General features: G+C 44.8%; 2 protein-coding genes across 6 annotated transcripts in view; one reads left to right on the forward strand and one right to left on the reverse strand.

Moving 5' to 3' along the window:
* The window catches only part of LOC112622083, a 117,191-nt gene extending 101,841 nt beyond the window's left edge, over positions 1-15,350 (forward strand). Inside the window, exons 2-3 of one of the 3 annotated variants that reach the window (XR_003118934.1) lie at positions 7,565-7,717; positions 14,888-15,350. Coding sequence is in view for 2 of the 3 variants with exons in the window: in XM_025381352.1 (XP_025237137.1) it covers positions 7,565-7,632 (68 nt within the window). In the remaining variant the exon portion in view is untranslated. Of the gene's footprint in view, positions 1-7,564; positions 8,238-14,887 lie in introns of those variants that run through there. The other 2 variants (XM_025381353.1, XM_025381352.1) reach the window with 2 other exon arrangements.
* TRAF3IP2 (TRAF3 interacting protein 2) overlaps positions 1-23,330 on the reverse strand; it is a 48,127-nt gene extending 24,797 nt beyond the window's left edge. Inside the window, exons 1-3 of one of the 3 annotated variants that reach the window (XM_025381343.1) lie at positions 22,895-23,330; positions 18,317-18,429; positions 8,866-9,696 (exon numbers count right to left, since the gene is read on the reverse strand). In XM_025381343.1, the coding sequence (XP_025237128.1) occupies positions 8,866-9,696; positions 18,317-18,335 (850 nt within the window). In that variant the 5' untranslated portion in view covers positions 18,336-18,429; positions 22,895-23,330. Of the gene's footprint in view, positions 1-8,865; positions 9,697-18,316; positions 18,442-22,894 lie in introns of all 3 variants that reach the window. The other 2 variants (XM_025381344.1, XM_025381345.1) reach the window with 2 other exon arrangements.
* Between the last annotated feature and the right edge of the window lie 1,366 nt (positions 23,331-24,696).

Genomic DNA, 24,696 nt, shown 5'->3' on the forward strand with positions numbered 1-24,696 from the left:
CTGCACTTACAATCTACCCTGCTTGATCAGGTTCCAGCCCCTATAGATCTTGCCTCCCACGACACTCTCACTGGCCCAGTAAGCTCTGGCTTCATCTTGAATATCCCAAACTTGTCCTCTCCTTTGGGATCCTGAGTTTGCTACCCTCTTTGTCCAGAATGTTTTTGCCCTAGATTTTCAGACTGACTTCTTGCCATTCAGAACTCAGCCCAAATATCACCTGTCCAAAGAGGCCTGCCTCCTCGCCCAGTTACTTTATCCCATTCCCTATTTTGCTTCCTTCATAGTTCCTATCATGGGTTTGCATAAGTAAGCATGACTTTTACCTGTCAACTTCGTGCCTGCCTTCCCTACTAGAACATAAGCTCTGTGAAAACATAGACTGTGTCCTCTTGCTACCATGTCTCCAAGGATAGCACCGGCACCCAGGGGACGCTCAATAGATGAATGAACGAAGGCTCAATAGTTACAAAGCCGACTTACAGAAAAAGAGAAGCCATTTAGGACTGCACAATCTATTAATACTTTCTAGGGCACAGGTCTCCTATACTAGGAGCCCCCAACTCCCAGGCCACAGGCTGGTATCAGTCTGTTGCCTGTTAGGAACCAGGCCACACAGTGGGAGGTGAGCAATGGGTGAGCAAGTGAAGCTCTGTCTGTATTTACAGCCGCTCCCCACCACTTGCATTACCACCTGAGCTCTGCCCCCTGTCAGATCGGCAGCGGCATTAGATTCTCATAGGAGCGCAGACCCTATTGTGAACTGCGCACATGAGGGATCTAGGCTGCATGCTCCTTATGAGAATCCAAGGCCTGATGATCTGTCACTGTCTTCCATCGCCCCCAGATCTAGCTGCTGGAAAACAAGCTGAGGGCTCCCACTGATTCTACATTATGATGAGTTGTATAATTATTTCATTATATATTACAATGTAACAATAATAGAAATAAAGTACACAATAAATGTAATGCACTTGAATCGTCCCCAAACCATCCCCCTCCCCAGTCCGTGGAAAAATTGTCTTCCATGAAACTGGTCCCTGGTGCCAAAAAGGTTGGGGACCACTGCTCTAGACTACCTTAATTCTCTTCTGCTGTCCATCTGTTTTGGGGGTTTTTTGGTTTAATTGGTGTCTCCCTCCAGAAGTAGGAAGGAGAAAGACAAAGTAAAAGAGGAGAAATTTTGCCAGTGGCCTTAAAAGCGTTTAAGAGGAAAGAGCTGAAAGTATCTTGGGAAGTTTTTAATGTTTGAAGCCATTTTTGCTTCCTATATCCATTAATGAATGGCTAATACTGTTTTATTTGCTTTAAAAGGACTACCAAGCTCTAATCACAGGGTTTATTTCTTTTCCAGAAAGCGGATGTTAGTGCTGTTAATCAAAAGCCTTTGAATCAAGGTCATATGATTTCTAACAGATTATTTCCCGCACAACATGTTTTTGTCTCATAGCAACAAATCATATCATTAAAATCACCAAGGCATGTGGGGCTAAGTGTTTGATTAGCTGTAACTTTCATTTCAGAAACGGCCACCTGTGGTAAAAAGTTATGCCAGTTTATATGAGCAGATGAAAATGATACACCTCATCAATTTCTAAAATTAGGGTACTGACAATATAGTCTTCCATGCTGTCCTTTTATTGTTGAAAACAAAGGAAAACTGAATATCAATGGATCAATAAAAAATGAGCATTCCCTTTTGTAAGTGGAATCTGACCAGCTTTGTCTGGAATTTGACTGGTTGTATGGAAAAGGTTCCTAAATAGGCTGGACATGCCTGTAATCCTAGCACTTTGGGAGGCCTAGGTGGTTGGATCTGTTGAGCCCAGGAGTTTAAGACTAGCCTGACCAACAAGGTGAAATCCCATCTCTACAAAAAAAGAAATACACACACACACAAAAAAGAAAAGTTGATAAATAAAAACTATGTTTATCAGGTAAATGATCATCTTTTTCATTGCTCAAGGTTTAATCATTTTTTTCATTGCTCAAGCTTTAATCATTTTTTTCCAATTACTATGACAAAGGCTTGCTAATTTACTTGGATACTATACATATAAAATAAGGGCTAACATTTATTGATCACTTGCTACATGTCAAATACTGTTCTAAGTTCCGTATTGAGAATTATAGAGTTCAATTTTCCATTTCCGTAAAGAAGTTTAACTCAGAATAAAAATCCAGATTCCTCACCACGGCCTGTGTAGCCTTCATCTTCTAGCACACCATTCTCTCCTTGCTCACTCTGCTAGGCCGCACTGGCTTGCTTTTGATATCTTAATGACATCAAGCTCCCTGCTTCCTTAGCTCCTTGCTTCCTTGACCTTCTCGTCCTTTAGGTTTCAGCTCAGATGTCTGCTTAAAGAGACATTCTCTGGCCAACCTGTCTATTAATGTCTATTCCAACAGTTACTTCCCTTATAGCACTTATAATTTGTCATTCTGTTTTTGACTTCTATTTCTTATCCATCTCTCCAGTAGACTGTGAATTCCATGAAAACAAGGACCGTGTATGACTATTTGCTGAATAAAGTGATAAGTGGATGGACAGGTTCTGTTTCCAAATTTCACTGACTCCCTTCTTTGCTTCCCTCCCAGACCAAAAAAAAAAAAAATGGCTTTTCCAAGGCTTCATATCACAAAGACTCTACTCATGATTAAGGCTCACTCCTTTCCCCAGGAAGTAGAGAACAGATTTCTTTTTATTCATTCAACAAATATTTATTGAACCTCGATGGCCAGGCACTTGGCGAACAAAGATAAATAGGATACAGTTCCCTTGGGAGTACCTCAAAATAAATGGAGAGAGAAAGAAAATCTGCCTGTCTGTGGGTGTCTGTTTTTAAACACAAACCCACACTAGTTAGTGTGTGAGAAGGGGAGACATATGAGTCGACAGCCACCTACTTGAGAATCCCTGTTCAAAAATAGCTTTCCTGCGGACTTGTCCCCAGTGCCTACAATTCCATCAAGAGAGTTTATTCTGTAGGAGCGGGAAGGTGGGTGACGTGACAGACAAATGATTTGCTAGCATGGTAACTCCTCAGTTCAGAGGCAGTGTTAATCACAAAGCAGAAATGAAAATCTTGCACAATCACGAATGGGCGCCCAGGACTGTATGTTATTTGTCAATCCTGTGATCTTCTTGGCCTGAGTACACACGATCCTCGTGTTACTGAGCTTTTACCACTTGGAATGTGGAAACCAAATCCTAAATGAGGTTTTCCATTTATCAGTCGCAACATGCAACATTTTTCTTCCTTATTAAGAATGGTATTAAAAGAGTTTATGAGAGAGAAATAAAATCTGATTTTCAAGTTGTCAAAAAAACATCGTGATATAATGCAATCAGTTTAGCCAGGAAACAAAATGGCCAATATAAACTGTTGCAGGAACTCCCACAGCTGTAAGCAGCTGTGGTTCCTGAAAGGCAACTCCTTCTTTATCATTTCTTCCATCTGGTTTCTTTTTTCCCTCACTTTAATTGTGCATGCATTCTAGCATACAAATCATCCCTTTTTTTTTTTTTTTTTGGTCCACAGGTACAATTGTACCCATGTACCCATAATTTTATTCTATTCAGTCTCCTTGGTAGAGAAAGCAATACTTTTATAATAAAATGAGGGCTCTCTAGACTTAATTCCCTCTCTTTTCCCAAATATTTGCATCATGAGTTTCATTTGATTGCACAGCCATGAACTCCATGCTGGTGACCTTCAGTGGAAGGATTCGGAGGCAGCAGGAGGCCGACTTTTCCAGGGTGTGGGGTGAGGAAAAAACACAGGCTTATTCCTTTTCTTATTTTCACCTACTTTGAAAACCTTTTTTTTTTTTTCACATGAAAGAGGTGACCAATAACCATTTTTGCTTTACCTTGCAAAAAGCTTCGATATGCCATTTGCATGGTGATTATTATTTATTTATATATTCATTAATGGGTAAGGAAGTAATGCTCTTCTAAAGCCGAGTAGAGCCACGTAGCCATGGTTTCCAACTGCACAAGCATCCCTTAGGTGAACAGCTCTTTTGAAGTGGTTTTGTTGGCAATTAAGTGCAGTTATAGCCCTGACATGAAACTAAGCATTTGTACACCTGCCCTGAATGCTTAAAATCTGTGCCAGTGAGTGGGATCTGGAAGTAGAGGAGCACCCTGCAGAACTGGGCTGCAGGATGCATTTAAATAATAACAATAATAACTAAAAGCTGTTAGTATTGAGGGCTTACCACCAGCCAGCCACTTTCCTAGTGCCTTTAATACATTATCTCATTTAATCCTCACAGCAACCTTCATGGGAGTCATTGCTGCTGGAGGCCTCATAAATATTCTAGGGTTGCAATGCCCTGCAAAAATGCCATCAGCACAGGCAACCCTGACCCTCTTCTCTGTGGTTAGATGGGAGCCAGGGCCAAGGGACATGCAAGGTGAATTGGGGCAAGCTTGCCTTCTGTACGTGCTCAGTTTTCCTTTGTTCTTTTCAGTCTTGACTCATTTCTTAATTATAGAAGTAATACCTGTTTGCTATTTTTGTTTTTATATTTTTTATATGGTTTTGTTTTTGTTTTTAAGACTGACTCTCATTCTGTTGCCCAGGCTGGAGTGCAGTGGCACAATCTCAGCTCACTGCAACCTCCACCTTCTGGGTTCAAGTGATTCTCATGCCTCAGCCTCCCTGAGTAGCTGAGATTACAGGCGCATGCCACCATGCCCGGCTAATTTTTGTATTTTTAGTAGACAACATTTCATCATATTGGCTAGGCTGGTCTCGAACTCCTGACCTCAAGTGATCTGCCCTCCTCTGCCTCCCAAGGTGTCGGGATTACAGGTGTGAGGCACCGCACCCAGCCATTTGCTATTTTTAAAAATCAACAAAAGTATATGAAATTAGAAGGAAAATATACCTATCTCCTCTTAATTCCCTGCTCCCCTCCCCACCAAGATCACCACTAGATCCTGCTAGACTTAATACGTATATATAAACATAGGTAGTTTAAAATATATATATATGGATGGGATCATCACTGCAGCTATTGCCTTTAAACTTTTTGATGTCAGAAGGTGTATTCAGTGCAACATGGGCCTAGTAGTCCATTGTATACATAAATCACAAATGACTTATCTGGCCCCTTATTGCTAGGCATTGTAGTTGTTTTTGTTTTTACTCTAATGCAACAATGCTTTCCTAAACATTCTTGTTCTTGTATTTGTATGTGCTTGTTTAATGTTTCTATAGGATAGATTCCTATAAGTGAAACTACTGGGCCAAAGAGGAAGCACATATAAAATTTTGATAGGGAAATTGCCTTCTGGGAGATTGCACCAATTTACACTCCTATCAAGAGTGACTGGGAATATTCATTTCTCTGTAACTCCACCAACACTGGATGTTGTCCAAAGTTTTTAATTTTTGCACAATGAATCAGGGAAAAGGTATATTTTAGAATTTTGCACTTCTTAAATCTAATAATGTTGAGCTTGGTTTAATTCTCATATTGGCTATTTGTATATCTTCTGTAAATTATTCCCCTCTCCTATCCCCATTCTCTTCCCTCTGCCTTTCAACACCTCTTTTTGCCCCCAGGATCCTACATGTCTCTCCCCAACCCCTTAACAGAAGGAAATAATACAGAGAGCAAGGGGATGGTGAAATGCTGAAAGAAAGCGGGTCCTGGGGCAATAGAGACAAAAAGTGTTCCCAGTCAGGAGTGTTTGCCTTTTAAAGGAACCTGCCCCAACGGGACAACGCTCACCTCCAAAAACTGGATTGCCAATGGCGCCGTTTCAGCTCCAACAACAGGAAAAGTATTTTCCAGTGGGAAGTATTTTCCAGTGGGTCCATTATAACAATGAGTCAGTGCTGTTTTTGTCTATCACAATGAGGCTTTCCCTTGCTAGTAGTCAAAGTCAGCTGCTTGGGACTGTATCACAAAGCCTTGACTTAAGTATTCACACTTCTTTGCATTAATCTAAGGGGTTAATCGGAAGTGCAGTTAAAAACGTATGTATGCAATGTTGGCCACATCATTGCTTACTGGATCAGAAAACTGGAAACTATTTTAAATGTCTGACAATAAAGAACAGGTTAATAATAATTTGGTAGATTCATCTGATGAAATACGATGAAGCAGTTTTAAATGATTCTGGAATAAGTACACTCAATGTCACTGAAAATTATTTTAATTTCAGATTAAAAATATATGAAAAGAAAAAAAACACTGAAAATTAATATGTCAAAACCCTAATAGGGAATTTTATTTGGGTGGCAGAAATATGAAAACTTTTTTTTTTCTTTTTTGAACTTCTGGGCATTATTTCAATTTTAGGAGTGACCAAATATTATAATGATCAGAAAAAAAATTTTTTTTTTGAGATGGAGTCTCACTCTGTCGTCGCCCAGGCGCAATCTCGGCTCACTGCAACCTCTGCCTCCCGGGTTCAGGCAATTCTCATGCCTCAGTCTCCTGAGTAGCTGGGATTACAGGCACCTGCCACAACACCTGGCTAATTTTTTTTGTATTTTTAGCAGAGACAGGGTTTCACCATGTTGGCCAGGCTAGTCTCGAACTCCTGACCTCAAGTGATCCACCCACCTCGGCCTCCCAAAGCGCTGGGATTACAGGCGTGAGCCACCATGCATGAGCCACCATGCGTGGTGAAAACTTACCTTTAAATGCAGATTAACAGAATGTTAAAAAGTAGTTTATGGTATTATTCTCACAAATTATTCCTTTTAAACCTGGCAATCACTGAGAAATACAGCCTTGACCTTGCCAACATTCAGTTCTCAGTGATTCATACTTAAGGGAATCCACCACCACACCCACCCTATGACTGGGCGCTTAGAGCAGGCGGTGGCATCCATGTGCTCCCACCCTGTTGACTTCCCAACATTTATACACCACGTCCCAGTTTTAGGCATCACGAGCTCTTTCTCTCTCTCCAGCCCAAGGCCCCATTGTCCTCACACCCTCCTGTTTCCCCAGCCCCCACCCTCATTCCTGATCTCACATTCATTCTTACCTATTTCTTCCAAGCATCTTCTAAGTTACATTTCTCTATCTCCTCTTTGTTGTTTTTTTCTTTTTTTGGGTTATGAATTACTGTGTTGCTCTCTTCACTTTAGGAAGCTTTATACTTAGTATACATGTACTAGTATGTAAATTATGGTTGATTACAGCATTTGTAATTATTTCTATAATTTATTTTAAAGCTGTGCATCAGGCCTTTGGTCAGGCACTTCTTACACTCTTTGACCTACTTTATGTCTAGTGTTTATTTGCTAAGAAAAATATCACATCTCACAGCCCTGTGTTTCATCTGTAAAGCCCTATTGTTATTTTCCAGGGGCCTCAGCGGAGATTTAACATCAAGAATGGTGGTAGGGAAAAAAAAAAAAGGTGATAGAATCTTTTATCTCAATCTAAGACTTCATCACTTTCAGAGATGCTTACTGCACTGGTACATATTATTATTTCAGAAGTAGTTTATTGAGAGTCTAGTATGTGCCAGACACTGTGCTTAAATGCTGGGGAATTACGAATTGAAAGTACATGTTTGCATTTGCAGATGCACAAAAGCTTGCAGTCTGGAAGGAGAGGAGACAAGTATATAATCAGATGCCATGCTGGTGTTAGGTGTCCCAACAGGACCAGAGCAGGAGGGAGAGAGAGGACCTGAAGGAGAACGTGATCTGGGGAGGTTTTCAGAGGGACACTTGAGGTAAGTCTCAAAAAATGTGTATGATGGTGGTTGCATAACTCTGTGAAAATACTAAAATTTATTGAATTTTGTATTTAAAATGGGTTAAGGATAAACCTTACAGTATGTAAATTAGATCTCGATAAAGCAGTTTTTTTAAAAGGTGTAACGAAACTGGGTCAGACACACCAGAGGGAGAAGAACATCCCGGATAGAGAGAAGAGCCTGGCAAACGCATGGAGATGTGAACCATCACAAGTAGGGGGACTGCCAGTCTTAGAGTGGCTGGAATGTAGGGTAGCTGTAGATAGCTCAAGTGTCCAAAAGGGTTTAAGCAGCAAAATCACAGATGCAACTTCATTTTCATGTAATGGCCCGAATCCCAGAGTCTCAATGACATTCTGGGCATCTTCTGGTTTTTTGTTTTGTTTTGCTTTGTTTTTCACTAAAAGCCCTTTCTCTGCCAAATCTAAGATGGGGAAGAAACACGAAGAGAAGGAAGAACCCACATGCCCAAAGATCAGAACAAAAAATACATTTTCTAGAACTCACTTGGGTCATCTCTCTGCTTCTAGGCAGGTTTGTTAAACTAATCCAGACAGAGGAACCTGTTTTGTCCTTAAAGGTCCCTAGAGAAGAAGACTCCAGTGGGACAGGCTTTAGGCTAAGAAAAAGCATTCTCGGCCAGGCGCGCTGGCTCACGCCTGTAATCCCAACACTTTGGGAGGCGGAGGAGGGTAGATCACGAGCTCAGGAGATCGAGACCATCCTGATCTCACCATGGTGAAACCCCGTCTCTACTAAAAATACCAAAAAATTAGCTGGGCGTGGTGGCAGGTGCCTGTAGTCCCAGCTACTCAGGAGGCTGAGGCAGGAGAATGGCGTGAACCCAGGAGGCGGAGCCTGCAGTGAGCCGAGATTGTACCACTGCACTCCAGCCTGGGTGACAGCGAGAAACTTTTTAAAAAAAAAAAAAAAAAAGAGAAAAAGCATTCTCTGAAGGCCCTTTGCAAATCCAACCACACATGGAAAGCCCCTAGGTGAAGCAGAATGCCCTCCCTGCATTCTGACCTGTTCATCCCAGTCTAGTGACACAAAGCATTGATGTGAGGCCCTTGTTTCTTCAGTCACCCAGCCCAGAATGCCCAGAGGAGGTAAAGATCACTTACATGGCACCTGGTGATCGGGACTTCCAGGACAATGGTAATGATAGTTCCATGGAGCATGTGGGGAAAGATTGAGAGGCAGTGCACATGCTGGATACCTCTGAGGTTCAAACTGAGGGAACTCCCTGGACCTGAGAGGTCTGGGGAGGTCCTGGGGGTAACACACGGAGGTGAGGGGCAGGGGCCTTTCCAGCTGCCTGATGCCCAGGACATCCTGGGGCTGGGAATCATATCCCGTGTCTATGGTTGGCAGATCCAGGCCTGCTCGGTTCCCGTGAGGCTGGGGCCGCTGTACCATCGCCTGGCTACTGCCCGAGGAGTCTGCTGAGGCATTAGGTAAACTTTGGTCTGATTTGTCTGAGTCATGGCCAGTGTCAGGAGAAGCTGCTGAAAGCTGAGATCCCAGCCATTGATTACGTTTTTCCATAAATGAAAACTGATGCTCTGCAGGGAGGACTCCAACCACAGACTCAGACTCGGGCTCGCTGACTGCAGAGCACCCAGAGGGGAAAGCTTTGCCTGGGCCTAGGTGTCTCCTGCAGAAGCTGTCTTCACTGTCCTCCAGAACTTGAGTGTGCAGGCAGGTGACCTGCTGGGATACAGGCCGCTGGTGATTTACAAGTTTCAGGGTTGCGTGAGCTTGAGAAAAGTCTCTGGAGGAGTTGTGAGGCGTTGTGGGTACAGACAAGTTGTTGGGTGCCATGTTCCTTGTATTTGGAGCAGGTGGTTCTGATTCCTCTTCCAGGGAATATTCTGGGATTGGTTTCAGCAACTGACTTGGGTATGGTTCTGATTCATCGACCTCCACAGGAATGCTTCGGTTCATTCTAGTTTCTGGAACAAGAGAAAACATGCCATAGCCTTAGAAGACAGATCAATTCTTGGAGTCCTCACTTTATGACCTTAAGGGACCTCATTCAGGATGTGGTTTAAATTAACATTGAGACACCAATGTGCCTGCAGAGCCCTAATCCATAAAATTGTTTACTTATCCTCTAGGCAAAAGCACTAATGCTTATTAAGATATTTTATCTGGAAGGCAATTCAAAGAATATGATGGGACCATCCTGTGGTAGAAATCATTCACCAGCAAGGGGAAAACACAGATGAAAATCAACTGCCAAGTATTGAGGAAAGAGAAATTATCATAATGTGGGCTGCTTCGTGTGTGCTTGGAATACATGATGAAATAAATCTTAGTAACTGATATGGAATGATGGCTAAGATGTATTAAGTGAGTTTTTTCTAAAAGCCACGCGCAGAGCAGTGTGCATACTATGCTGCTATTTTGTGTAAAAAATGAGAGGAGAATGTGTGTGTGTTTGTATGTGCATTATCTGCTTGTGTATATATAAAACGTGTGGAAGAATCATAGACATTGCTACACTGGTTGCCTTTGAGGATGGAATTAAGCTGGGGGAGAGCAGTGGGAGGAAGTTTTCACCTTTTGAACTTTTATAATTTTGTTCCATTTGACTATTGCCTAATTTTAAAAAAGAAAAGTGTTTTCTTTTAAGCAAAGAAAGAAAGCCCAAGTTTAAAACATATCGAAAAAAGGTCAGAGTGACATTTTCTACCTAATTTTAGGTCATTTGGAGGACTTAATTCCCTCTGGGCACTATGCCTGCAACAAAGGTAGCCATGACCATCTGGTTTGTGATGTAGTTGAACCAGCAAGGCTCGCTAAACTAGACCTTAGCCTGCAGAGCATTTAGCCCACAGTCCAGGCAATACTGCTTTTAGCTGTAAGAAGAAGAACTCTTAATTAACCTAACACAAGGAGAAAGAAAACCAGCCCTCTCTCATCATTAAACTGGTTGAGGTGATGCCTTGACTGGACGGGGAGGAAGAAGGCAGTCCACAGGACTGCACAGGAGCAACTGGGGGTTTGCAGGAGGCTGCAGAGCAGGGGTTGTAAAAGAGCAAGCAAGTGAAAAAGAAGAAATCCCAGAGGGTTATTCTATGCAAGGCTGGTACATAGCATACTTCAAATACCAGAGGGGGAAAAGGGATTGTGTCTGGATTTAAAAATTCCTACTTTGGATCCATGTCGCATTTCAACCACAAACACTGACTGAGGGCTCACTGTGCCTAAAGTCAGGTTACACAAATTATGGTTCTAAGACAAGTTTCGGAGGGCATGAATTCACTTTCTCTTGGCCCTTGTACCCAATCCAATGCGATCATGACAGCATGCATCTTGAAATGCTCCCCTTACACACAGATGGGGCCAGCAGTTTGCCACCAAATGTACTTAACGGCCTCCAGAAAGATACCTCTCCACTCCCTGCCAAATGAATGCTCTTTGACACTCTTCTCCCACTTGGTATCAAACTTACCCACCTGCCGCACGACGACCCTTGCTCCATTTTCCGACACAACAGAAAACTCAACTTCTAATTTCGGGCTGGCCTTCCCTCCTTCCCTCCATCTCTCCCTTTCCCTGTCCTTGTCCTTTTCAGGCTGTGTATGTCCTCTGCTCGTTGGTTCTGCAGAAAAGGGGACCTCATCAGCTAAAGTGAGCGGACCTTATAAAAATGAACAAGAGCCTACCAAAAGCACCAGTAAATATCGCAACTGTTTATTATTTTTAAAATGTTCGGCTGAGCGCAGTGGCTCAGGCCTGTAATCCCAGCACTTTGGGAGGCTAAGGCGGGTGGATCACCTGAGGTCAGGTATTCGAGACCAGCCTGGCCAACATGGCAAAACCCCGTCTCTACTAAAAGTACAAAAATTAGCTGCGCATGGTGGGACGTGCCTGTAATCCCATACTGAGGAGGCCAAGGCAGGAGAATCGCTTGAACCCGGGAGGTGGAGGTTGCAGTGAGCTGAGATTGCGCCACTGCACTCCAGCCTGGGCAACAAGAGCGAGACTCTTATCTCAAAAAAAAAAAAAAAAAGTTCACCATTTTTTCCCATTCTTTCTTGCAATTTTTCCACAGTTATGAAATTGGATGTGCCACACAACATGCTCTTCAGCTGGTCGGAAAACAAAAGTATTTTTTCAAGGCCTAGCTGAGTGTTGTGTCATCTTCTGCATGCACTTGTGGGCCCACAGCTGAACGCCAGGCAAAGAGATGCAAAAAGTGAGCTGACTAGCAGGACTAATTCCTGTACTCTATTGTCATGGGATTCGCTTTCAATCCCATTCAGGTACAACTATTTACATTCTCCCTGGGTTTTCCCATGTGAATACCTTAGAAGTGCTTTTCCACCCACATTAAAAAAAGTTGCATATTCCACTCTTCTAGCTGAGGAGCCATCAGGGGGCTTGGAGGAGGCTTTAAAAAAAAAGCAATGAGGGCAGTCATCTCACAGAACTGGAAATCTGAGGTCATCCTCTGGTGGGAATTCTGCAGTTAAAACTGGTCTGGGGCTAGGCGTGGTGGCTCACGCCTGTAACCCCAGCACTTTGGAGGCTGAGGCAGGAGGATTACTTAAGCCCAAGAGTTCAAGACCAGCCTTGGCAACATAATGAGGCCCTGTCTCTACAAAAAAATTAAACAAATTAGCCAGGTGCGGTGGTGTGCGCCTGTAGCCCCAGCTACTTGAGAGGCTGAGGTGAGAGGTCACTTGAGCCCTGGAGGTCCAGCCTTCAGTGAGACGAGATCGTGCCGCAGCACTCCAGCCTGAGTGACAGAGCGAGACCCTGTCTCAAAAGATAAAAATAATTTTTTAAAAAACTGGGCTGAGTACCCTTCCCCCACACAGCTGCATGGCTGGCTTCCTTTCTCCGTGAGGTCTTTCCTTGGCTGTCACCTCAAGGAGGTCTCGCTGGTCGTGCTCTCTCATTCCCATCTCCCTTCCCTGCTTTACCTTATTCTCCAGCAGTTATCACTGTCTTATATATTACCCAAATGTATATAATACACACAAATATCTAATAATCTCTTGTTTGCTCATCACCTCTCCCTTCTCCCAGAATATAAACTTCCTAAGGGTGCAGTTTTCTCTTTTCTTTTTCTTTGTGATATGGGGATCTTGCTCTGTCACCCAGGCTGGAGTGCAGTACCTAGATCATGGTTCACTGCAGCCTCAAACTCCTGAGCTCAAGGATCCTCCCATGTCAGCCTCACAAGTAGCTAGGACTACAGGTGCACGCCATTGTGCCTAACTTTTTTTTTTTTTTTTTTTTTGAGATGGAGTCTTGCTCTGTCGCCCAGGCTGGAGTGCAGTGGCACAATCTCGGCTCACTGCAACCTCTGCCTCCCAGGTTCAAGCAATTCTTGTGCCTCAGCCTCCTGAGTAGCTGTGATTACAGGTGTGCGCCACTGCGTCCAGCTAATTTTTGTATTTTTAGTAGAAACAGTTTCACCATGTTGGCCAGGCTGCTCTCAAACTCCTGATCTCAGGTGATCCGCCTGCCTCGGCCTCCCAAAGTGCTGGGATTACAGGCGTGAGCCACTGTGCTGGTCAGCGTGCCTGACTTTTAAAATTTTTTTGTGGAGATGAGGTCTCACTATGCTACCCCAACTGGTATTGAACTCTTTACCTCAAGCAGTCCTCCTACCTCAGCCTCCCAAAGTGCTGGGATTGCAAGTGAACCACCACATCTGGCCTGGGAGCATGATTTTTGACTGTTCTATTTACAGCTATATTTTCAGCACCTACAACTGCACCTGGCACATAGTAGGTGCTCAATAAAGATTCGTTGAATGAATAAATAATTGATGCCGGTTTCAGAGAGGGGACAGACAGGTCCATGTAGCTTGATCAGTGACAATGAGAATGTTGTCAACAATAATGTTGGGGAGCAAGGAGTATCTGGTGGGCCTGGTCCTCAGAGTTCTTTTTTTTTTTTTTTTTTTTTTTGAGACGGAGTCTCGCTCTGTCACCCAGGCTGGAGTGCAGTGGCCGGATCTCAGCTCACTGCAAGCTCCGCCTCCCGGGTTCACATCATTCTCCTGCCTCAGCCTCCCGAGTAGCTGGGACTACAGGCGCCCGCCACCGCGCCCGGCTAGTTTTTTTGTATTTTTTAGTAGAGACGGGGTTTCACCGTGTTAGCCAGAGTTCTTAAAATTATGCCACATGGGTGACCGACCCTTCCCTTTCCTTTTATTTTCCTCTCAAGAACATTGGTTAAGTGCCCACTATGTGTCAAGCACCCAAGTTAGGTCTGGGCCATGCCCAAAGGTCCTGCCCATGGGCAGGATTGGCCACAATCCTTACTTGCAGAATAAAGGAGATGTCATCAGTCATGATGGGAGCATCTACTCTTAGATTGCAGGCAGGGAGGTGCTGGTCTTTGTGCCTCTGCAGAGCTCCACTCAGAACAGAAAAGGGTGGGGCATGCCTGCCGCTACCACACGGCCCCTTCCGGCCTCAGACCCCTGCCTGAACTGGCAGAAAATGGGCAACCCTGCCAACTCTCCTTAGGCAGTCATAGAGAACAATTACAAATGCCACGTCAGGGGGCCACAGACAGATTAATGGGTTATGTCAGGGATGGCAGTTTTATCTGTTTTGTCTTTAATGACAATAGTGTAAAAATACTAAACATTAAAAAAAAAACAGCCGGGCGCGGTGGCTCAAGCCTGTAATCCCAGCACTTTGGGAGGCCGAGATGGGCGGATCACGAGGTCAGGAGATCGAGACCATCCTGGCTAACACGGTGAAACCCCGTCTCTACTAAGAAATACAAAAAATAGCCGGGCGAGGTGGCGGGCGCCTGTAGTCCCAGCTACTCGGGAGGCTGAGGCAGGAGAATGGCGTGAACCCGGGAGGCGGAGCTTGCAGTGAGCTGAGATCCGGCCACTACACTCCAGCCTGGGCTACAGAGCGAGACTCCGTCTCAAAAAAAAAAAAAAACAAAACACTCAGTATCTCACCACTGTGTTTTTAAAATACAGAAAACCATTCAGCAGAGGGTAAAGCGTGTACTCCGGGTACGCACAGGTGGGCATGAACTGGGGACAGAGGTGAGTCCTGGGGATATACAACTGGATGGAACAGCTGTGCATGTGAGCCTGGTTCTTTCTTGTTCTGACCTGACCCATTTTTCTGTTTTTCCTTTTTTTTTTCCCAGGCTTTCTCCATATTTACGTGCTTGTAACTCTGGCATGACCTTTGCTCCAGTCTCTACCAGAGGGCGGCACCTGGATTGAAGTGGAAAAGCCCTGTTTTCCAGCCATGACCCAGGGAGCAAGCACCGACTCCTCAGGGGAACAGGAGACCTGCCAACTAGGACCCTGGGAGCCTCCATGTTGGCAGTGCCCTGTGTCATCTCAGGCTCACCAGCAAATCCTCGGGGGAAAGCAGGGCTGGAGGGGGAGGAAACCCAAAACAGTTCCTGGCTCAGAATCCCTCTCTGAGGCTCCCGATACAGATGCCCAGGCCCCACACCCGGAGACTCGGAGTATTTTTGTTTATCGTATGTAAAAGACTAGTGTATTTTTGTTTAAGTCTCACAGGTAAACAAGTTCTCTCATACTTTGTCAAGGGAAATGTAATCTGTGCAATTTGGCAGTAACTGTCAGAATTTTAAAAGCGTATGCCCTTTGACCTAGTAATTTCACTTCTAAGAATCTCCCCTGCAGAGGTATGTATACCTTGTATGAAATGAAGAGGCTATGAAAACAGCCAACGCCGCAGTGTTTATAATAGCAAAGACCGGACACAACCCACACGTCTAAAGGTTCTGATGTTTAAAACTGTAGTATATCTGTACAATGAGCACTCCACATCCTTTAAGAATGAGGAAGGGCTGTGTGAACTGAAATGGAACTATCTCCAAGATGTATTAAGTTAAAAAAATCCAAGAGTAGCACAAAGGAGGGTATGCCCTCCTTTGTATGATAAAAGGTCGTATATCTGCCCATCTCAAATGAGGAACAGTGGTTGCCTCTGGGAAGGGAACTGGATGGCTAGGAATGCGGTAGGAAAGAGGTTTGCTTTTCAGAACATTTTATACCATTTAAGTTTTGTCACAAGGGCGCCTATATTGACTTAAAAGATAAAAAATGAAAAGGAAAGGCTCTGCTCGAGATTCTGATGCTCACAAACATTAAGAACCAATGCGAATGAGGAACTCATGAGACCGCCCAGGACAGAGTGAACATGTCTCTTCAAATATCAAAAACCATTCAGCAGAGGCTGAGAACACACGCCTGGGGTAAGCATGGGTGCGCATGAGCTGGGGACAGAGGTGATTCCCAGGGACACACAACTAAACCCCAAAGACGACAGTAGCTTTTCTTTCTGGCTTTTTTTTTTTTTTTTTTTTTGAGACAAGGTTTTGTTGCCCAGTGGCGCAATCACAGTTCACTGTCACCTTGCCCCCCTGGGATCAGGTATTCCTCCCACCTTAGCCTCCCATGTTGCTGGGACCACAGGCATGCACCACCACGCCTGGTTAATTTTTTTTTTTTGTAGAGACGGAGTCTTGCCATGTTGCCCAGGCTAGTCTCAAACTCCTGGACTCAAGCAATCCTTCTGCCTCGGCCTTCCAAAGTGCTGAGATTACAGGCGTGAGCCACTGCACCCACCCTGACAGGAGCTTTTCATCGCTGGACTCTCATCACCATTTGGACTGTGAGCTGTGGTTCTAACTTTTGGATCGGACAGGCATCTTTCCTCAAATCTGTCAGTTTCTCTCTCCAGGTCCCTCGCTTTGTCTTCCTTTTTGCCTCCTCGGGCCTGAGACCTTTCTCTGGGCTCCTCTACTCTGCCCCGAGCTGCCTAGTTTTGCGAATAATATCACATCCAGATGTCAGCAGCCTGACTTCCATGTGACAGTGCTCCCTTGGCGTCCCAGTGACAGATTTTCCCATGCTTCACCTTCTCTCTTTATTTTTCTGTACACAGCTCTCAGTCAACCCCCCTGAGCTGCCTCCAACTCTTTGCTCATGTCTGTTTCTAGCAATCTTTTCCTCTTCTAGCACAATCTTCCTTAACTTACCAGTTTTTTGAATCAGAGCCTCTTAGTCTTCACAACGCGACCTTTCTGATCTCACAGTTCATCAAAAAGCTTTTCGCCCATCATGCCTGCCTCCCTTTCTTCAGGTCCATTAGACTCCACCGTGGCCTGTGTGGGAAGCAAGTCTCTCCCAGGGCACACATGAACAGGCTTCATGCCCACATCCACAGTGAACTGTGGCTTCTGCCTTCCAGATGGGCTTACCCTAAATTGACACATATTCCTAGGATGTGGGAAAATATGCAAGACTTAAATGCAAAGGCTCTGGGTTCAGACTCCCTAGGGTTAAATTCTCCCTGTGCCAGCTAGCTGCATGGTTAGATTTGTGATCTTGACAAAGTTATCTGACGTCTCTGAGCCTCACTTTTCTCATCTGCAAAATAGGGAAAAGAGCAACACTTCTCCTTAGGGGTGTGGTGAGGATAAAGAGTAGATGTAAATGAAGTGTTGAATGTAGAGCCTGGCCCATATCAAGCTTTCAAAAAGCAATGGCCATTTTGTTATTTTTAATGCAGCTACAACTGCAGTTATTATCTGGCTTTGGAGCTCTCTTTTTAAAGACAGTATTCCCTGGTGCTAATACACCCAGGTGCTAATACTATTCTTTGAAGCTAATGTATAGAGACCATATCTTTTTAACAAACATGTATATATATGAGTCATTTCCGGCACATTTGATACACATCATCTCCTTTGGTCCTTAAAACAAGCCTAGGCCATAAGCAGGGTAAGTGTTACCACTTTGCCATTCCTGTTTTACAGAGGCTTAGACACATTGAGAAGCTTTTCCATAGTCACTTAACAAGTGATGGGTGAAGCCAAATCAAGCCTTTAGATCTCCAAGCTCTTTCCATTAAGCCATATAAATCAGGGGTTGGCAAACTGTTTCTGCAAAGGGGACACATAGTAAATAGCTTACGCCTTATGGGCCACATGCTGTGTCTGTTTCATATTCTGCTCCTTTTTTATTTTTTATTTTTTAAGAAAAAACACCCTTTAAATATATAAAAACCATTCTGAGCAACAGGCTGGTGCTAAAAACAGGTCATGGTAACCATTGGCTCTAGGGTTGTAGTTTACTGTTGATATAGATTGTATGCTGATAAGCCAAAATACAAACCTAATGAAACTGACATACTTAAGAAACTTTACTCTTTGTTAGCAATCATTGCTAATATTTATTGAACGGTTACTATGTGGGAAATGCTGTTCCAAGTGTGATAGATGTATTAATTTACTTAATCCTCACACCCACTCTAATTTCCTAGGTACTATTGTCAGACTTATTTTACAGACGGGAAAAGGGAAAAGCGAGGTATAGAGAAGGTAATAACTTTTCCAAAGTCACATGGCTATTCCGTAGCAGAGCTGTGATTCAAATCTAAGCGGTTTGGCACCAGAGCCTGTGCACTTAACTGCTTGCATCTCAGTTGGAAGCACTGACTGGTTCAGCTATTGGGAGGGAAAAAAAGGGGATGGGGAAGCCACCCGCATAACCCCTAGCAGATTCTGGAATAAATATGCTTCAGAGCCATTTGCCTTGAAGCTGAGGAGGCATGGAAGCAGGCCACCTGTGTTCTGTACAGCATCACCAGGCTGGAAATCTGCCATGGCTTTCCTTCACGCCATTACAATAGAGGATACAGATGAGGCTGCAGAGGCATCTTGATTTGAGAAAAGCATTTGATTGGATCTCATTAAATTTTAATCATAAACTGAATTCAAAATAAATTGAAAACTGGTTGACAGAGCACCAACAAAGGGTGATGATAAATGGTGATGCATCTAGAGGGGAGCTATCTTCCAGGGGACAACTCTAAGGCAAGGACGGATGGGATTTAATGAAGGTGTTATGTCCCCAGAAGAAGACAAATAGCGCAGCAAGGAACAGAGGAAGGGCAGGAGTGAGCAGCCTGAGTAATTAATAAACCGTATTAACAGCTCCTCCATAATCAGGCCTTGGTGATCACAACTGCTTGGATTTTTTCTTAAGGTTTTTTTGAGTCAGGAATAGGTTTGAAGAGTCCTGGAGACACACAGCATGAATATTTCAGGTGGACATTAAAAAGAAATCTATACATTTACAGCTAAGAGGATCCTGAGATCTACTTTGGATCAGAAACTTTCAATTACAAGGTTCCCAAGGCCTTACTTCATTCCCCAGAGAGTAATCTTTTTAATAAATGTCCAAAAGTCATGGATTTAAAAATGTATGTATTTAAACTCATTAATATCCTTTGTTTACTGCCCAAATGCATGCAAACTTTCATAACGCTGTTTTGTTGAGTGGAAGGTTGGTTTTGAGTAAACTGTTTGGCTCAGATTCAAACTCCAGTGAACAAATACTTCCAAGTTTACTTGCAGAATTTCCCAAACAGAGAAGTTCTTCCACTGGGCTTGCCAGAGGACTTGAAACAGTGGTGAGCCCTGGAAGGAAGGGAACATTTACTGGCCCTTGGACATAACCCAGCACAGTAAGACTCACATCAGGCTGAAGGCAGTGCAGTGTGAACCGACCTGATTTGAGGAAGTTTGCTCTGGGACTCCTCTGAGCTACTAAATGAGGAGAAGGACTAATGGGAACACACTGACTCCATCACATCAGAAGTTATAATAAACATTTACAGAACAACCTCAAACCAGTCCATGTTTTTTGTTTGTTTTTTGTTTTGTTTTGTCATTGTCATTGTTTTGGTTTTCGTTTTTTTGTTTCTTCAGATAAGATGGTTTCTCTAAGCACACGTGTGATCCCAAATTCAGCCCCAGCCACGGAGTGAAGGAGAGGAAGGGGCAGAAAGGAAGAATCAAGAGAGGAAGAGGAAGGGAGAGAAAGGAAGGAAGGAGAATGGAAGAGAAGTAAGGAAAGTGGGGAAATGCTGAAGGATTTTTTTGTATTTGCCTTTTATTGGTGTAGGAGAGACACTTCATTAACTTGTAATTTGTATGTAGTGCTGGGTATGAGAAGGGGCAGTTGGAAGGGAAGGGAAAGAATGAATATAGGTAAAAGGCAAGAGGATCATAGGGTAAGCTGGGAGGCCAGGAAGAGTTTGGACAGACAGCTCAGAGTAGGAAGAGAGTTCAGAGCTGGGAGGGAGACCTGTTGACTCTGGGAAGGGGAAAGGGAAAAAACATTGGCATCCTGACTGCAGGGAAACAATGAGGCAGCGGAGATAAGTATCCCTCATTGCTGAGGGAGCTGCCAAGACCCAGGCAGCCTCGGTCTGAGGGGTGCGAGGAGAGGGGCACAGGCTGGGAACTTCAGTCAGTCCTGGCCCTCCGCTTGAGTTCAGCTGCCTTATCAGGGAGCCAAGCCAAACCAGCACAGACCTAAGGATCACCCCACAGATGGAAGCCCACCCTTCTTCAGCCAGTCTACAACTTCTGGTAACCGGGAAAGTCTGTGCACACACAAGGTGCGCGCACACACACACAAGGTGTGCACACACAGCTACAGAGTGAGCTTAGTCACGGCCAAGCACTTGTGTGCTCCTAGGAGGCCTGCTGGACACGGGAGGCAAAGACTGTCAGTGGGAGAAAGGACAGCCTGGGTTTCATGAACTAAAAATATCTTGGTGACAACGCATTCGGAAGAAACAGGAGAGGCCCAGGGGGCAGCTTCTCGATTCCAATCCTCAGACACTTTCTCACGGAAAAATCCTTCAGACTGCAGGATTGTTTTGATAAGGAAATGTGATCAAACATTAGGGGTCATTTCGTTGGATCTGAAAGGAATTTAAAGTTGAATGTGCCTCATCTGTGTTCTCTTTTTTTCCTGCGGCAGTTGCCTGCAATTCATATATGTTTTTAGAAGCTAATCTAAAATTGCCTGCAGCAGAAAAATGATTTGAATTCAGGATATTCCTGAGATTTCCATTCTGCAATGTGTAAAACATAGATTTAATTTAGACAAACTACCCCACCATAATCTTTCTGAATGCCTGTTGGAAGAATGCCTGCAAATATGACTGTCTTCTCCTCTTCTTTTTATTTTCAGAGCATTTGAAAGTCACTAACTCCTTAATCCCGGGAGAAGCAGGCTTTAACATTTCCTGTCCCTACACCCTCCAAAAATGTGTAACCCTGAGTTAAGAACCTTTCTATCCGACATGTTGGTACATTACCCAGACCTCACTCCTGTTTAGCCCACCCCACGCAATGAACAGAGCAGAGTAACTACATTATCCATCTTTTGATGCTCCGTCATGGGGTGACTGGTAGCTGCAGCAGCAGATTAAGAATGACTGTGGTGTGTGGCCTTTAAGGATTAGAGCGAGGCTGGCAAGTGCACAACAGTTAGCCTGCTTTCAGATAATGGTGCATCATTGTTTGAAAATAAAATCAGGAACTCATTGCAGGTGAACTATCTTGAAATTCCTGTCCTTTCATCCCAGGGGAATAGAGAGAAATGCCTAAAAACATGACATGGACTACACCAGGACATCCCACAAAAACAGATTAGCAATACCAAAAGCTCTGCACCAGCCCATCCCGGTCAGCTAGGGCCTACTTGAACTGTATTGACGGCAGGTAATTGCCAAAAAGAAACAATAACTTTTTTTTTTTTAAGTCACGGTCTGGAAAAAGTTAAGGATTCTGTGTATCCGCCATCTAATAATGTCTCTAATCAGTGTCATCACCCTTACATGGTATTAGGATGTGTTTCACAGTTTCCCTTCCCCTCCCATTAAAGGCCCCACACACAGTGACTGGTCCAACTGAGGAGTGGTTTCCAGGTCCAGCTACAGCAGTAACTCTGGCTTCTGGAGCTGGGCTTGTCTGCCAGTTCTCTGGCCTGCCTTGACTCTGTTGGGAATAGCACGGACTATCCTTCCTGGGTAACCCAAATGGGACATGAACTAATTCGAGAAACTCCCTGTTTTCTCCTATTTGGCTAGAGCCAATCATAAGGCCTCAATTCCAGGCAGCCCTCTGGCAGAGACACGTGTCCCCCAGCCTCTCCCGGCCTTTCACCCTGACTGCTGCTTTACCTTTTGCCTTGAGAGCAGACAAGTGAAACAGAAATCAAAGCAGTTGACATGGAAGCGGGGTGCTACTAGGCATTTGGTAGTATGCTGAATTCTAGGGGGTAGAAAAATATCAGGAAACAAAAGTCCTTTCCTCAAGGGGGTAACCAACTGGTAGTGGGAGGTAAAATTAAAATATGTGAATAATCAGTAAACAAAACAAGTCTTGAAGACCACCCATTACCACTACCCCTCTGGGACTATCCTGGCTTTGTTTTATGAGGGAATTTGACACACTCGTGTTAGATCACCACCCCCCATCAATTTACTGATGAAGAAATCCAGGCTTAGTGGAGTCGGAGTGAATTGCCTAAGTCATGGAACCACAAGAAGTGAAGAACTTGAAACCAAGTTTCTTGTCCTTTTAAAGAAAAATTGGCCTCTTGTTCTCCTGTTCCTTAAAAAAAAAAAAAAGGCCACCTATTGTAAGATAGCATCTTAAACTTGAAAGTCACAAGAAGCTTGATTAGCTTCTAAGATCAAGTTCTGGCATTTCTTCCCCTTTTCCCAAAGGCTCCGTCCAGCGCCAGCCTGGGAGGACTGGAGGGCGGCTGCGGAGAGGGGCCGGGAGGCGGCTCAGAGCCAGCACAGAGCTCAGCAGAACTTCCTGGCCCAAGAATGTGCTGTTGATTTTTTTTTCCCCCCTGCACGAAACAGGGCTCGAGAAAACTCTGCCACTGACGTGTTCTGGGGCTGAAAGCCAATTACTTAATCTTTGCCATCCCTGGCTCTCTCCTTGGAGCAGTGGGGCTTGAATTCTTGATAGAAACGTGTGGGGACACTAAGTACCCAAACGAATGGTTCCCAGGCAGCTCCGAGCTGTCCCCGTGTGCGAGCCTCCTCTCCTCAAAGGGTTAACTCGGCGGGGCTCGCTGGCCTGAAATACTATACCAGCAACGCATCTTCGCAGCACAAACTCCACTGTCATTTTCTCAGCTAAGATGGTCTCTGTGCGAACAAGTTAAAGGAGGGGAGAGGAAGACAGAGAAAAGTAGAGGCAGAACGTTTCGGTAAAGGAGAAACAGCGTGCTTTGGAAAATAGGTCAGAGGTGACGAAATAAGACCAGGCAAGTGGTAACTCCGAGTAACTTACCTTAGAACCACCACGGACAGACAGACCGGGCCCGGAGAGTGGTCGGCTCTCGGCGGCTTCTCGTCTCTCTCCACCTTGGGTCGCCCTGGGCCTCCCTCCGCCCTCTCCCGGCCCAGGTAAGTAGAAGAACAGGCTCTGAAGCAGGAAGTGGAAGCTGTATGCAAATTTCTACGGAGCCTAGGAAGCCTCTGCTCAAAATCTCCCTGTGGGCAGTGAATCAACGGCTGAGGAGTCACTATTTCTTAAAACAGAAACCTCCTTCATTCATGAGAAAGGGCCAGTGACCAATTAGGCGGCATTTTTGTTTTCGCCACCCAGCTAAGAAGCTGCCCAGGAGTGGGCCGAACCTCAGTGTAGTCGCAGTGCCCTCGCCTGGGAGGGTATCTCCGGGAGGATATTGAACTTGAGGGTTAAGAATGACTAATCATTAGCAGCATCAAAGAGGGGATTGGGGGCAGATAATGGGGAGGAAGAGGGAGCGGAGCTTCTTGCATCTCCTCTAACTGCTTAAAACATCAGTATTTGCTGCCTATAACCACTGAGCGGGGGGCTCACTGACCATGCCCCTGGACACACGTGTACACACATGCCTGTGGCCTGTGCACAGGCCACCCTATTGTCAGGCACAAAAAAAGTGGTTAATTTTAAGAACACACACACACATACATACACATGCACGCATGCACTCTAACCTCTGGCTGCATTTTCCTGACCTCCAGTTTATTTTCTCCCCTTCCCTTCCCATTGTTTAATCAGTAGCCTGCAGAATGTATTGCATGAAGGAGCGCCGCAGGCAGGATGATACCCAGCGATGTGAAGAGAGAGAGAGAGAAAGAAGACACAACTGCCTTTCCGGGCAGCAGGGGGTGATGGGAGCGGTGTTAGCTGGAGCTTTGGAGTCAGGAGGACCTGGGTACGAACTCAGCCATGTCACTGGCCAGCTGGGCGCCCTGGGCAGGCACACCATGCTCCTGGTGCTGGACTTGTCTGCCTGTTGAAGGGGTCCAAATGTCAGTCCACTCAGCCGGCTATCTCTCTACTCTGGGGACAGGCCCCAGAGCATCCCTGTTCAGACTGTACCAGGTTCTGCTCAAACAGGATACAGGAAGCAGGTTGCTCAACATTCCACAAGCAGAGAAAATGCAGCTCGTTGTTAACACAGTATACACAGGTTGTTTGCATTTTGGTATATCCTTACAACAGAATAGGATGCGGCTATTAAAAATCATCAATATGTGGCCGGGCGCGGTGGCTCAAGCCTGTAATCCCAGCACTTTGGGAGGCCGAGGCGGGTGGATCACGAGGTCAGGAGATCGAGACCATCCTGGCTAACATGGTGAAACCCCGTCTCTACTAAAAATACAAAAAACTAGCCGGGCGTGGTGGCGGGCGCCTGTAGTCCCAGCTACTCGGAGGCTGAGGCAGGAGAATGGCGTGAACCTGAGAGGCGGAGCTTGCAGTGAGCCGAGATCGCGCCACTGCACTCCAGCCTGGGTGACACAGCGCGAGACTCTGTCTCAAAAAAAAAAAAAAAAAAAATCATCAATATGTATTATCTGAGCCACTAACATGAAAAAGTGACTCATATATTATTTAATGAAAAGTATTATCTTATTTTTTGCTAATATATGTGACATACACACACACACATAGATACGTATATCGATTTTTTTAAGAGACGGGCTCAGTCTGTTGCCCAGGCTGGAGTGCAGTGGTGCAATCATAGCTCACTGCAGCCTTGACCTCCTGGGCCCAAACAATCCTCTTGCCTCAGTCTCCTGGGTAGCTGGGACTACAGGTGC

The sequence above is a fragment of the Theropithecus gelada genome, chromosome 4 (assembly GCF_003255815.1).
Source record: "Theropithecus gelada isolate Dixy chromosome 4, Tgel_1.0, whole genome shotgun sequence".
Classification (NCBI taxonomy): Eukaryota; Metazoa; Chordata; class Mammalia; order Primates; family Cercopithecidae; genus Theropithecus; species Theropithecus gelada.